Genomic DNA, 14,951 nt, shown 5'->3' on the forward strand with positions numbered 1-14,951 from the left:
TCTTTTACCCCAAGCCATGTGTTTCTTATAGGCAACAAAGAGTTAGGTCTTGTTTTAGGTATTGTTTTTTGATCTAAGTATCCATTATGTTTTTTGAGGGTTTTGTTTGTTCGATTTTTCAGTCATGGGGGTTGAACTCGCATCTTTCGATTTTTTAGTCATGGGGGTTGAACTCGCATCCTGGGCATTTTCTCTGAGCTCTTTTTGCTCAAGGCTAGTGCTCTACTACTTTGAGCTACCACTCCACTTCCAGGTTTCTAATGGTTAATTGGTGGCAAGAGTCTAATAGACTTTCTTGCCCAGGCTTGCTTTGAACCACGATCCTCAAATCTCAGCCTCCTGAGTAACTAGGATTACAGATGTGAGACACCAGAACCTGACTAGTGTATGTCTTTTGACTAAAGAACTAAGATCTTTAACATTCAATGTCAGTATTGAGAGAAGTATGCCATGTTTCCTGGCATTTTGTTTTTTTGTGATGTTTGCTTCTTCTGCGGGTAATTTTTCCCTAACTACCTTTTGTGGTGCTAGTTTGAAAGCCATAAATTCCAGTAGTTTTTGTTTTTTGTGGAATGTTGTTATTTCTCAACCAATTTTTATGGATAGCTTCACTATGTAAAATAGTCTGGGTTGACAGTTGTCTTTTGGGTCTGGAATAATGTCTTTCCAAGTCCTCCTTGCATTTAGTTATCTGTGTTGAGAAATCTGCTGTTTTTACAAGGAGCTTGTGATAGTAAGTTACTTGCTTCCTCTCTTTTGACATTTTCGATATTCTGTATATTTAGATAGCTTACTATACTGTATCTAGGAGCATTTCTTTTCTAATCTTGCCTGTTTGGAGTATGGTAGGCCTCCAGCACAAGGATGATACTCTATTTCTCAAACATTTTCTGCTATTATTTTGTTGAATAGGTTTTCAAAGCCTTTAGTTTTTATTTCTTCTTCCTCATCTATCCCTACATCTGTAGGTTTAATCTTTTGACTGTGTCTGAGAAGACTTGTATGTCTCTTGGTCCTTCTAAGTACTTTTGCAATGCTTTGACTGATCTAATTTATCTGCTCCAGTCTTTTCCAATATGCCTTAGAATCCAGGGTATCTTTGTACTCTTGGAAGACCTTCTTTAACAATGGTAGTAGTAGGAAGCAAAAGTAATTTTGAAATACATTTTTTTGTTTTTGTTTTTTTTTTGGTCAGGTCGTGGGGCCTGAACTCTGGGCCTGGACGCTGTCTCTCAGATCTTCAGCTCAAGGCTAGTGCTCTACCACTTGAGCCACAGTACCACTTCTAGCTTTTTTCTTTTTTGCTTATGTGGTGCTGAGGAATCAAACCCACGGCCTCATGCATGCAAGGCAAGCGCTTCACCACTGAGCCACCTTCCCAGCCCTTGAAATACATTTTGAAGGAGGATGAATAATTAATTAGCACACACAAGGCCCTGGATTGGATCCTCAACATCATAAAATTTTTTTTAAAGAATCTAAAGTAAGTAAGTATTCACAGAATTGCCAGATTTTATGCACACTCAGCAAAGTCCATCAATGAACCAAACCCTCCCTTTGATCCTACACAAATTTACACATCAAGCAATGCTCTAGAATAATGTTACAGCCCTAAACATTAAAACAAATAACAATATTCTTTTTTTGGGGGGGTGGGGGTGGTCCGGTCATGGGCCTGAATTCTGGGCCTGAGCGCTGTCAGCTCTTCAGCTCAAGGCAGGCACTCTACCACTTGAGCCATAGCGCCACTTCTGGCCCTTTTTTTCTGGTTATGTGGTGTGCTAAGGAATTGAACTCAAGGCCTCATGAGTACAAGGCAAACGCTGTACCACTGAGCCACCTTCCCAGCCCCAAAATAACAATATTCTTACCATGAAGTTTTTCTTGGATCCTGTGGGCTTCAGCTAATTGCTCTTCAGCAGCTCATCTTCCAAGGCCAGTTTCCTTTCTAGCAACAGCCAGATCATATTCCAGACTTTGTCGTAATGCTTCGCCTTTTTCAACCTCAGACCGCAGCTTGGCAATCTGGCTCTCATAGCTTGACAAGTAAAAACAAATTTGTAAGCTTAACAGATAACATTAAAACATGTTTCTAAGATAGTGATATCATGTACTTAACCATTTAAACTTCTTAGAAAAACTTGATTCCATACATTTGTAAGAATTCACAAATTTGTATTTTCTGAAACACTAGAAATATTATTGTATCAAATGATATTCAGTAGTTCCTTGCTTTAGAGGGAGAAAAAAACAACAACTCGTAAAGCCAGGCACCTATAGTTCATGCCTGTAATCCTAGTAACCCAGAGCTACTTTATGCAGAAGACAAAGGCTCAAAGCCAGCCCAGCAAAGTCCATGAGACTTCCCTTTCCAAAATAAGTAGCAAAATAAGTAGCAAAAAGCTTGGCTAGAGGTAAGGCTCAAGTAGCAGAATACAAGTAAACTAGCAAGCTTAGCCAAAAACATTTAAACTCTCATATGAATTGTTATACAAATAAAGAAAAATCATGCCTTTTAATGATAAGTAAGTACTTAAAGAACATGAAACATAAGTAATTAAAACTTATTTTCTCAGCCAGGCGCCGGTGGCTCACACCTGTAATCCTAGCTACTCAGGAGGCTGAGATCTGAGGATCACGGTTCAAAGCCAGCCCAGGCAGGAAAGTCCATGAGACTCTTATCTCCAATAAATCACTAGAAAGCTGGAAGTGGCGCTGTGGCTCAAGCAGTAGAGTACTCACCTTGAACTGAAGAGCGCAAGGACAGCGCCCAAGCCCAAGGTTCAAGCTCCACGACCAACAAAAAAACCCACAAAACTTATTTTCTCTACTTCTATTCTATAAACATAATCACAAAGAAAACTGCATCAAAGTACAATTTTGTTTGTGTGGGTGGGGGGTGGTCATAGGGCTTGAACTCTGGGTCTGGGTGCTGTCCCTCAGCACTTCAGCTGAAGGCTAGTGCTCTACCATTTGAGCCATAGCGCCACTTCTGGTTTTCTGGTGGTTCATTGGAGATAAGAGTCTCACAGACTTTCCTGCCTGGGCTGGATTTGAACCACATCCCTTAGATCTCAGCCTCCTGAGTAGCTAGGATTACAGACAACACCTGGCTAAAAGTACAATTTATTAAACATTGTCTATATTATTTTTTGTTGATTATGACATCAGTGGCAAAACATATAGTAATAAAAGTGGCAACTCTTGGGTCTGGGAAGGTGGCTCAGTGGTAGAGGGCTTGCCTTGCATGCATGAGGCCCTGGTTTCGATTCCTCAGCACCACATAAGCAAAAAGAAAAAAGCTGGAAGTGGCACTATGGCTCAAGTAGTAGAGCGCTAGCCTTGAGCTGAAGAGCTGAGGGACAACGCCCAGGCCCAGAGTTCAGGCCCCACGACTGACCCCCTCCCCTAAAAAAAGTGGCAACTCTGCAAAAATCATAACAAACTACTAATATATGATCCTCCATTAACAATTATGAAATAGGTCAGAGAGAACTAGATGATTTAAAAGGTCCTTTTTCTAATTCTAAAATCATATGATTTAATCAATGATTCATATTAAATACTTATGTGGTAAGCACTGTGAAAGATACAAACCAAATGTTACTGAACTACTGAGTCAAGGAATTAAATTCTACAGAAGGTATATAGGTTCAGTTTTATAAGAGTACCTCACAAAATCCAGTTAAACTGCTTACTATATCAGACTGTGGTCTATATATCTATCAAATAAAGAAAAGACAAAAGGCTGTGTGAAAGTAGTTCATGCCTATAATCCTAGCTACTCAGGAAGCTGAGATCTATAGATCATGGTTTGAAGCCAGTCTAGGCAAGAAAGCCCAAGAGTTTCTTATTTTCAATTAACTACCAAAAAAGCCAGTAGTGGGGTTGTGGCTCAAGTTGTAGACTACTAACCTTGAGTAAAATGTCTCAGGGACAGTGCCTAACCCTAAGTTCAAGCCCTAGGGTCAAAATCAAACAAGGAAAGAAAAGACAAAGGGACTTCTGAAAGACACATCAGAAATTACTACTAGCTGCTATTAATATGTATGTGGCAGAAACTACATTCTTTCTTCACAAATAAAGAACCAGTGAGTGGGGCTGGGAAGGTGGCTCAGTAGTAGAGTGCTTGCTTTGCATGCATGAGGCCCTGGGTTTGATTTCTCAGCACCACATAAGCAGAAAAAGTTGGAAGTGGGGCTGTGGCTCAAGTGGTAGAGCACTAGACTTGAGCAGAAGAGCTGAGGGACAGTGCCAGTTCAGGCCCCACAGCCAACAAAAACAAACAAATAAATAATGAGGTTTGGAGGTATGGATCAGTGACAGAGCATAGTATACACAAGATCCTGAGTTCAATATTCACCACAAGGGCAAAAAAGTGGGGAAGGAGAAAGAAAAAACCATATGACATAGTAATTTACAAATGTCCATTAGCATGTAAGAAGAGAAACAGCCAGGCCCCAGTGGCTCACACCTGTAATCCTAGCTAAGGATCATGGTTCAAAGCCAGCAGGGGCAGAAACGTCCCTGAGACACTTATCTCCAATTAACCACTCAAAAAAACAGAAGTGTTGCTGTGACTCAGAGGTAGAGTGCTAGCCTTGAGAAAAAAAATGCTCAGGGACAGCACCCAGGCCCTGAGTTCATGCCCCGCAATAGACAAAAATTTAAAAAGAAAAAAAATCACCTTATTTATAAATTTAAGGTAACTCTAATATTTTGTTCCAGCTTCATTCCATTACTCCCTGCCCATTCCCTCACCTTTCATAATACTAAAGTAGTTAGCACTGGATCCTCTTTTGTGTTAGTTTTTTTCCTTGTTTGGTTCAAATCCATCCAGATCGTTTTCATTTTCTATACACAGGCATTCTCCCTTTTTTTTCAGGTTGTAAATAATTCTAAATAGTTGTTCCTTCTCTATTCCTTGATCTCTCCAAATAATTCTGGCTTTATAGGTTACTTTAATGTCTACTGTGTTTCTTTGGATCTTTATATCAATACGCTCTACTGATGTCTCCAATGAAGTTAATTGATTCAGCTTCCATTTTTGTGATCAAACTTCAATAATAATACTCACATCTTGGAATCAGAAATGGTCTCAAGATGGGTTTCTGACATTGGGGGGCTAATTTAGGTAAGTCTAACTATAGTGAAGATCCTGCAGCAAGTAATCCACTAGTAATCCACAATACACAGCAGGACCACAGATAATTAAATTATCATGCAAAGCTGTTTAAGATGAAGTGCCATTTGAAACCAAACAGTTAGAAAATGAAGTAGAAAAGCAACTCACCATTATTGCATTATCTTTGCCAAAAGACTAAATATTACTAAACAATTTGCAAAAACAATCTCAGGGATTCAGGAACACAGCTCAAGACAGACAAAAAGTCAGGTACTAGTAACTTAAATCTATAGTCCTAGCTACTCAGGAGGCTGAAACTTGAAGGAAAAGTCTTCAATTAACCGGCAAAAAGCCAGAATTAAAGGTGAGGCTTAAGTAGCAGAGTGTCCAGCTATGAGCAAGCAAGCCAAAGAAGAGTGAGAAGCTCTAATTTCAAGCCTCAGTACTAGAAGATACTCAGAAAACTCAGAGAATTTCCATGGTGGCTTTTAAAGAATCTCTTATATCCTGTAGCCCTAGAACATACAAGTTCAAGAACCAGACTCTAATTATGCTGAACACTGAATTATCTTTAATGGTGAGTCTAACCAAGTTTCTCCTAAAAAGTTTCAATTTGGAGATAATTAGGAAATAAAGGACCTTGGTTGAGAGCTTTCAGAATTACATAAACCTAAAAATTGTGAACCCCAAGTATCTCCAAAATAATTTTTACCCATCCCTCCTCTTTGAAGTAACTAGCCTTCTACTGCTCAAAGATTTATTCATGACTACAAGAAGGAGCTGACTTATGAGTATTTCCAAAATCCACCTGCACTGCTGCCATTAAAAACTTACTCAAGGGCTAGGAAGTTGGCTCAGTGGTAGAGCACTTGCCTTGCATGCCTGAGGCCCTCGGTTCGATTCCTCAGCACCACATAAGCAAAAAAAGAAAAAGAAAAAACCTGGAAGTGGCGCTGTGACTCAAGTGGTAGAGCGCTAGCCTTGAGCTGAAGAGCTGAGGGACAGTGCCCAAGCCCAGAGTTCAGGCCCCATGACCTGACCCCCCAAAAAAACTTACTCAAATCTCAGTTTCTATAGGAGAAATGCACAGCTGACACTAGAGATAACAACATATATAACAAAAGAATTACATGCTTTTTTTTTTTTTTTTTTTTTTTTTTTGGTCATGGGGCTTGAAATTCAGGCTTCATCACTATCCCTCAGCTCTTCAGCTCAAGGATAACGCTCTACCACTTGAGCCACAGCGCCACTTCTGATTTTCTAGTGGTTTATTGCAGATAAGAGTCTCACAAACTTTCCTGCTCCAGCTGGCTTTGAACCTCAACCTTCAGATCTAGCCTGCTGAGTAGCTAGATTACAGGAGTGAAACATCAGTGCCAGGCATGAGTACATTTCTTATCAAACATTGTTACCTCCTCCTTTGTTTTTTCCCTGCCATCCCTTCCCTCCCATCTCCACAACTACATCCCTCCCTGCCCCATTTAAAAAAATTTTTTTTTAACCTACTGGTCAAAGCCCTCATTGTTTTTTTGTGTTTTTGGGGGTATAACTGGTCCTGGGGCTTAAATTTAGGGCCTGGGCATCTCCCTTTACTATTTTTGTTCAACGCTAGTGCTGTACCAATTTAGCCACAGCTCCACTTCCTACATGTCACTGGTTAATTGGAGATAGAGTCTCACAGGATTTCCTGCTCTGGGTACCTTCCAATGGAGATTTCCAACACTCAGTCTGCTGAGAAGCTAGCATTATAGGCACCCAGGTTCTGATTGCTTTTTGATATTCACGGTGGAAAACTTACACTGACTTTATCACGCCTCTGACTGAACTGGATCTTTGATTACTATTCTTACAAAAACTTATTATTATTATTATAAAGGTGAGGTACAGAGGAATTACAGTTACAATAAGTTAGGAAAAGAGTACTTTTTTGTTGTTGTTCATTGTGGGGCTTGAACTCTGTCCCTCAGCTCTTCAGCTCAAGGCTAGCACTCTACCACTTAAGCCACAGTGCCACTTCCAATTTTTTCTGTTTATGTGGTGTTGAGGAATTGAATCCAGGGACTCATGCATGCGAGGCAAGCACTCTACCACTGAGCCACCTTCCCAGCCCCCCAAGAGGATATTTCTTTTGGACAATGTCACCTCTTCCCTCTCTCTGTTTTTCCATCCTGTCCTCACTCACAAGTTATATAGTTCACTTTTCAACATAGTGAATACCACTGTTGCATTTGTTCACTAATGTTCTTTATTTTTATTATATTTCCCTATATTTTTGCTAATTCTCACTATGTTTACATCAGATTTAAAACATCACATGAAATGTCTATACGTATTATATATAATATATATTATATATAGAATATATAATTATATAATTATAAAATCACAAAGTGTAAGGTATGTTAGTACTATTGTGTATTAAGATGAATAATTATATTAAAATATAAAGGAAGGGATTGTCGTTAATTTTGGGGTAGTACAGGACTGGGGTTTGAACTCAGTGCATGTATTAGGTCAGTGTTCTACCACTTGAGCCAATACAATGCAAAATATTTTCATTAAAATGAATGTATTTGTCCTAAAAGAAAAATCAGTGCTTTGAAAGGGTTAACATCTTAGTACATGAAAAATTCATAAAGATAAAATATCCTCATGCATGTGTCTTTGTTCCTGAGAATTGAACGTAGAGCTCTATCACTGAGCTATATTCTTAATCCTCTATATACCTTTTTTTTTTTTTTTTTTTTTTTGGTCGGTCATGGGGCTTGAACTCTGGGCCTGGGCACTGTCCCTCAGCTCTTCAGCTCAAGGTTAGAGCTCTACCACTCCACTTGAGCTGCAGTGCCACTTCCAGTTTTCTGGTGGTTTATTTGAGGTAAGAGTTTCACGGACTTGCCAGCCTGGGCTGGCTTTGGACCACGATCCTCAGATCTCAGCCTCCTGAGTAGCTAGGATTACAGGCGTGAGTCCGGGCAACCATCTATATTCTTTAATACAGGGTCTCACTGAGTTGCCTAGGCTGGCTTCCAATTCCTGATCCTTCTACCTTCACCTCTATGATAGCTGGGATTATAGACAAGCACTCCGACCTTCTATGCCTTATCTTTCCATCAGGGTTCATCACCTGCTTCTTCTCATCCATTTAAATATTTGGTAGAAAAATTGATTATCTGCCAAGTATAGGCAATGCATAAGATGATGTCTACTTCTAAGTAGTTTACAACTGCCAAGAAAGATTGTAAATAGGCGCCACTGGAAGATGAAGCTGAGCCTTTCCAGATAGGATTTTTGGCCTGAGTCATTTCAGAAAGAGTTAAACAGAATGATCTGCTGGTGGAAAACAAGCTAGGGAGTGGTTCCATTGTAGGTGAAATGACCCAAGTAGGAGTTTGTATGTTTAAAATTTAGTGAACCATTACCATTTCTTTAATTTTTTGAGTAAGATACAAAATACCAATGGAATCTAATGCAGATGATCAATTCTTGAGTGTCAGCTATGATGAAGTTGTTTTACACTTTTTGCTTACAAAAGGATTACAAATTGCAGTTCATGAGACTTTCTGAATTTAGTTCAGGGAAAGGTCTTTTTCTTTTTCTTTTTTTTTTTTAATCAATTTATGGTGGGATTCAGGTCCTCAGAACCCAGGAATATTGAGATCTATTAATTAGGTACAGTCAAAACCCTTTTTTCAAAATATAACTGTGATGTTCCAAAGTTGTTTTATTTTCAAACTATTTGATACTTAATTTTCTTTAAAAAGACAGTTCTTAAAAATAAATCACAGTTCTAGTTATGGTACCTAGGAAGAGGAGGTGGGGGAATACCCATTAGATAGAGAATCATGGAGTGAGAAGCTAAGTATTTCCCAAGTATTAAAAGATCACTTTGGGGTCTGGGAAGGTGGCTCAGTGGTAGAGCGTTTGCCTTGCATGCATGAGACCCTGGGTTCGATTCCTCAGCACCACATAAGCACAAAGAAAAAAACCAGAAGTGGTGCTGTGGCTCAAGTGGTAGAGCACTAGCCTTGAGCTGAAGAGCTGGGGGACAGCGCCCAGGCCCAGAGTTCAGGCCCCACGACCGGACCCAAAAAAAAAAAAACAACAAAGATCACTTTGTTCATTGATTTTGTTTTATATTTATATATTTTCATGAAAACAATGTGTACAGTAGTGTGCCCAAATCTGCAGTATGTGGCTTGATGGACTTTTCCAATGTGCCTTGATCCCTTCTCCTTCCAGGTCTTTATCAATTTCAGTTTGTTTCCTTTTTTCCCCTAGTCTACTTTTTCAGTAGAGTCTTACTAGAATAATCCTTAATATAATAATCCTTTGGTATTTTAAGCTAGCAGTTCCCTTTAGGAAAATCTGTTTAACTCTTTTGTATATGCTTTGACTTTGAAACATTGCAAGCTTCTTGTCCCTGTGCTCTTGAGCTCAAGGCGAGCACTCTGCCACTTGAGCTATAGCGCCACTTCCAGTTTTCTAGTGATTTTATCTGAGATAAGAGTCTCACCGACTTTCCTGCCTGGGCTGGCTTTGAACCTCGATCCTCAGCCTCCTGAGTAGCTAGGATTACAGGCCACTGTCACCGGCACTAGTGGTAGTTTAAAAATAAGATTTTGTTATTATTAAAGTGTTTTGTACAGGGGTTACCATTTCATAAGTAATGAGTACATTTCTGTTTTGGAACTTTGCCACCTCTTCCTATTAGCAGTACTTTTGAAAATAACTTAAAATATTTGCCTACACGTAGTAAGCGTTTGAACAAACTCTTAAAGCTGTTTACTAGCAGAAAGAAGCATATGAACCAACATAATAGTATAAGGATGGAGGGGACAAGTAGAGAAATTAAGGTTCTTAGAACTATTGGATGATTATTCTGTTATTGTCTGAAACCCTCATTATTATAGATTATGAGTCCAGATTTTCTATTCTGTAATGCTTATACAGATAGATACTAGGGTCAGCTCTTGTATTTGCAGTCAACTTGTTTTCTAATTAAAATGTTTTGTATTTGTCCTCCTCTCTGAGATTGGGACTCAGACCCTGGTAATCTGATACTTTTGCTCATTGGCTTGGTGCTCTACCACCTGAACCACAACTCCAACCCCATGTTTTTGAAATTTCAAATAGAAATGTTATTTAACTCTTGGAACATACTAGTGCTTGGTGGCTTGAAAGATTGAAAACTAATAAAGGAACAGGTAACCCCATGTGATTCAGCCATACAATTGAAGTATGTTTTCATTATACATTTCAGAGTGGGAAGTGTTGCTTTAAACTTTTGTTAATGTCAGCTTTTACATTACTCTGTTTATGCTTTCTAGAATGTCATTTAGAATTGTGAAGTAGATTGACATTCTTTTTTTTAAAATAATTTTTTATTATGAAGATACTGTACAGAGGGGTTACAATCACATGAGCAAAGTAATAAGTACATTTCTTATCAAGCATTATTGCTTCCTCCTTTGTTTTCCCCCGACCATCCCTTCCCTCCCACCTATACAACTTACACCCCCCCCCAAATTGTAAAGTTCGTTTTTCTTTTTTTGGGGGGGGGGTCTGGTCATGGGGCCTGAACTCTGGGCCTGGGCACTGTCCCTCAGCTCTTCAGCTCAAGCCTAGCGCTCTACCACTTGAGCCACAGTGCCACTTCCGGCTTTTTTCTTTTTGCTTATGTGGTGCTGAGGAATCGAACCCAGGCCTCACGCATGCAAGGCAAGTGCTCTACCACTGAGCCACCTTCCTAGCCCTTAAAGTTTGTTTTTTGACATAGCATCTTGTACATGTCATTGTTGCAATGGGTCAGCCTGTATCCCTGTTTAAACAACTTATTTTTTCCCTTCTGCTTCCCAAATTATACCAACATCAAATACAGTGAAAATGGGTTATACCGTGGGGGAGGGACATAGAAAAAAACAAAAAAAATCACGTGGTACCTTATAAATACGTTACAAACAATAGCAAGAAAGAAAAAAAAAACACTTGATTCCTTAGCTTGGTGTTCATTTCACTTAATATCATCTTATTTGACCTTTTCTGCTTGTCTCAGATATATAGTAGTTATAGCAAATAAGGAAAATCAATGGGACCTATGTTTCTTTGCACCTGGCTTGCTTCACTTACTTTTTTTCTTTTTTTTGGGTTCGGTCGTGGGGCCTCAACTATGGATGGGCCTGGCTGCTGTCCCTCAGCTCTTCAGCTTAAGGCTATCGCTCTACCACTTGAGCCACAGTGCCACTTCCAGCTTTTTTCTTATGTGGTACTGAGGAATCAAACCCAGGGCCTCATGCATACAAGGCAAGCGCTCTACCCCTGAGCCACCTTCCCAGCCCCTAATATAATTTTTTTCCAAGTCTTTCCATTTCCTAACAAATGGGGCAGTGTCATTCTTTCTGATAGAAGCATAGAATTCCATTTTATATATAACACATTTTTTTGATCCATTCATCTACTGAGGGGCATCTCGGTTGGTTCCATATATTAGCTATGGTAAATAATGCTGTAATAAACATAGTTGGGCTGGTAGCTTTTGTATGGTCTTGTTTGTGATCATTTGAGTAAATGCCCAAAAGTGGGATTGCTGGGTCATTGGGGAGCTCTTCATGGAGTCTTTTGAGGAATCTCCATAGTACTTTCCAAAGTGGTTGAACAAGTTTACACTCTCACCAACTATGCAGTAGGGTTCTCTTCTGACCACATCCCCTCCAGCATCTGTTGTTATTAGAGGTCTTGATTATAGCCATTCTAAATGGGGTGAGGTGGTATCTCAACGTTTTTTTGATTTGCATTTCTTCTATGGCTACAGAGGTTGAGCATTTCTTCATGTAGATTTTGACATTCTTTATGTGAAATACTTGGATTAAGATAAGTTTAAGAATTGAGAATTTGAGCCCGGTGCTGGTGGCTCACGCCTGTAATCCTAGCTACTCAGGAGGCTGAGATCTGAGGATCGCGGTTCAAAGCCAGCCCGGGCAGGAGAGACCATGAGACTCCTATCTCCAATAAACCACCAGAAAACCGGAAGTGGCGCTGTAGCTCAAGTGGTAGAGCGCTCGCCTTGAGCTGAAGAGCTGAGGGACAGCGCACAGGCCCAGAGTTCAAGCCCCACGACCGACAAAAAAAAAAAAAAAAAAAGAATTGAGAATTTGGGGATTTGAGGAAGTTAATGGTGGTACATATTCCATGTGTTTTGCTACTGCTAGCATGGCACATAACTTTCTGCAGAGAAATTATAGAAACATGACTGCATAAAAAAAATGACTGAATTAGCTTTGGTTTTGCAACAAAGTGAATTTGAAAAAGACACCTTTGTTTTATGGAACTTCTTAGGTTTCAGAGTGGGGAATAAGATTTGGAACCTGTAAAATGTCTGATTTTATATCTTCAGCTGTCTTGAATATGTTATCAACTTATTCAGATGTGTTGAAGTGTATATGACTGAATGATGGTAGTTTTTTTTTTAATGTTTCTTTTAGGTAGATGAAGTTCCTGATGGAGCTGTAAAACTACCTACAAACAAACTACCCATTTTCTTTTTTGGAACTCATGAGATGTAAGTCCTGTTAGCTTTTAGATGCAAATTAGAAGTTTCAGGATTGTGCATAAAATGAAAAAGTAGAGATTAATTTAAAGAGGAATAGGAAAGAAATACAAAACTTTAAAATTATTTTTGAACTTTAGAATAAATTTTCAAGCTACCTCTTTGTGTTGAGGAAGCACTATGTATCTTTTACTTTTAGATAGTAAAGGCACTGTAGGTTTAATTTTGATTGAAAGTTTAATTTTCTTAATCAGGGAAGGAAGCAAAAGAATGGTGGAAAGTTTGTATGGGAAGTTTTTACAGGACATTCAATATTTCTGTTCAGTAAAATTACATGGACTTTCTTCCCCCCTCCCCCCCCATTCTGGGATTTGAATTCAGTGTCCTGTACTTGGTAGGCAGGTGCTCTACCATTGAGTCATGCCTCTGGCCCAACTAAGTGATTTCTTTTTTTTTTTTTTTGTCAGTCATGGGGCTTGAACTCTGGGCCTAAACTCTGTCCCTGTGCTCTTCAGCTCAAGGCTGGCACTCTACCGCTTAAGCCACAGTGCCACTTCCGGTTTTCTAGTGGTTTATTGGAGCTAAGAGTCTCATGGAGTTTCCTGCCTGGGCTGGCTTTGAACCTCGATCCTTAGATCTCAGCGTCCTGAGTAGCTAGGATTACAGGCGTGAGCCACCAGTGCCTGGCCCAACTAAGTGATTTCCATAAGGATTATCTTATATTATGCTTTAGGCCTTAGGCTATATTGTACGAAATATGAGCAGATGAAATCTGGACAGTTCCTTTGAGTGTACTAGAGGCTTATGGGTAGTAGAGCCACTCTGATTTGTTCTACTGTCCCTAGTGGATATGGGCACAAACTGATTTGGTGAGACAATTTTAATTTTTCAAAAATTAGCTGAAAATTGAGCTGTTACTTTTACATGCATAAGATTTTCTGGGAGCTATCTCATGGGTTTCCAATGATTATATTTGTATATACCTATCATTTAGTAGCCTTCTAAGTACTATATAATTTGACTGGTTTTGAACTTAAAATAATTTCTGTAGCTTAGGCTTGCTTATTTGGGATGAAGAGAAACAAAGCTTGGTATTCCTCTTCTAATTATAATTATTTTCCTAGAAATGGCTACAATGACAATGTCTGATTTAATGTTTCTTAGCAACCAGCTTTCAGTTATTAATGTGTATGTGTGGTACTGAGGTTTGAACTCAGCCTCCTGCTTACTAATCAGTTATCCTTCAGCCCTTTTAAATTCTGGTTGTTTTTGGAAAGGGAGTTGTATTTTTGCCTCAGGCTAGTCTTGGACTACAGTCCTACCTGCCCCTCCAGTAACTAGGATTATACTGCTGTACCATTATCCTAGCTCTCACATAATTTTTTCAACAGTTATGTTTCGCTGTGATAATATACACAAAATGTATACCACTAAGTTGATTTTAATATGAATTTCATTAGATTTTAGCAGTTTCTTGTATTCATGATCATTCCATTCTCTTCAGTTCTAAACAACCACTAATCTACACGGTTGAATCACCATTTCTGGCCATTTCATGTTAGTGGTATTATAAAATACCACAAATTATTATTTTTTTGAAACTTAAAAAAATTGTCTTTAGTTGTACAAAGGGATTTCAATTCAACAAATTGATAAATTTGTAAGTACAATGCATCTTTTTTGTGGGGAGCGGCCTGAACTCTGGGCCTGGGTGCTGTCCCTCAGCTCTTCAGCTCAAGGCTAGCACTCTACCACTTGAGCCACAGTGCCACTTTGGTTTTTTTCTTTTTATGTGGTGCTGAGGAATTGAACCCAGGGCCTCATGCATGCAAGGCAAGCGCTCTACCACTGAGCCACCTTCCCAGCCCCTAAAGAAACATTTCTTAGGGCTTATCCAAGACTTTCTGAGTCAGTCTGTAAGCTATGGAGTTCAACAATCTAACAAGCCTTGGGGATGATCCTGAGCCATACCAAATTTACAAATACTGTATTAAATGTAGCTGGCATTAGTTGAATTTTCTTTGGAGGGGAAGGGAGGCAGTTTGGGGCTTGAACTCAGGGCCTGGGCACTGTCCCTTAGCTTTTTTGTTTAAGACTAGCACCCTACAGTCACTAGAGCCACAGCGCTAATTCTTGCTTTTTTATGTGGTACTGAGGAATCAAACCCAAGGCATCATGGCATGCTAGGCACGCACTCTACCACTAAGCTACATTCCCAGTCTCCAATTTTTTATTTTTGTAACTTTAAAAAATTCTTTCTGAGTGGGCTGGAAAGGTGGCTCA

At 39.4% G+C, this 14,951-nt stretch overlaps 1 protein-coding gene across 1 annotated transcript in view; it reads left to right on the top strand.

The window, feature by feature from the left end:
- LOC138807632 (hepatoma-derived growth factor-related protein 2-like) overlaps positions 1-14,951 on the top strand; it is an 81,766-nt gene that overhangs the window by 50,989 nt on the left and 15,826 nt on the right. Inside the window, exon 2 of the mRNA XM_069993408.1 lies at positions 12,604-12,680. Within this exon, the coding sequence (XP_069849509.1) occupies positions 12,604-12,680 (77 nt within the window). The remainder of the gene's footprint in view (positions 1-12,603; positions 12,681-14,951) is intronic.

The sequence above is a fragment of the Dipodomys merriami genome, unplaced genomic scaffold, assembly GCF_024711535.1.
Source record: "Dipodomys merriami isolate MVZ:Mamm:240054 unplaced genomic scaffold, mDipMer1.0.p SCAF_1017, whole genome shotgun sequence".
Lineage (NCBI taxonomy): Eukaryota > Metazoa > Chordata > Mammalia > Rodentia > Heteromyidae > Dipodomys > Dipodomys merriami.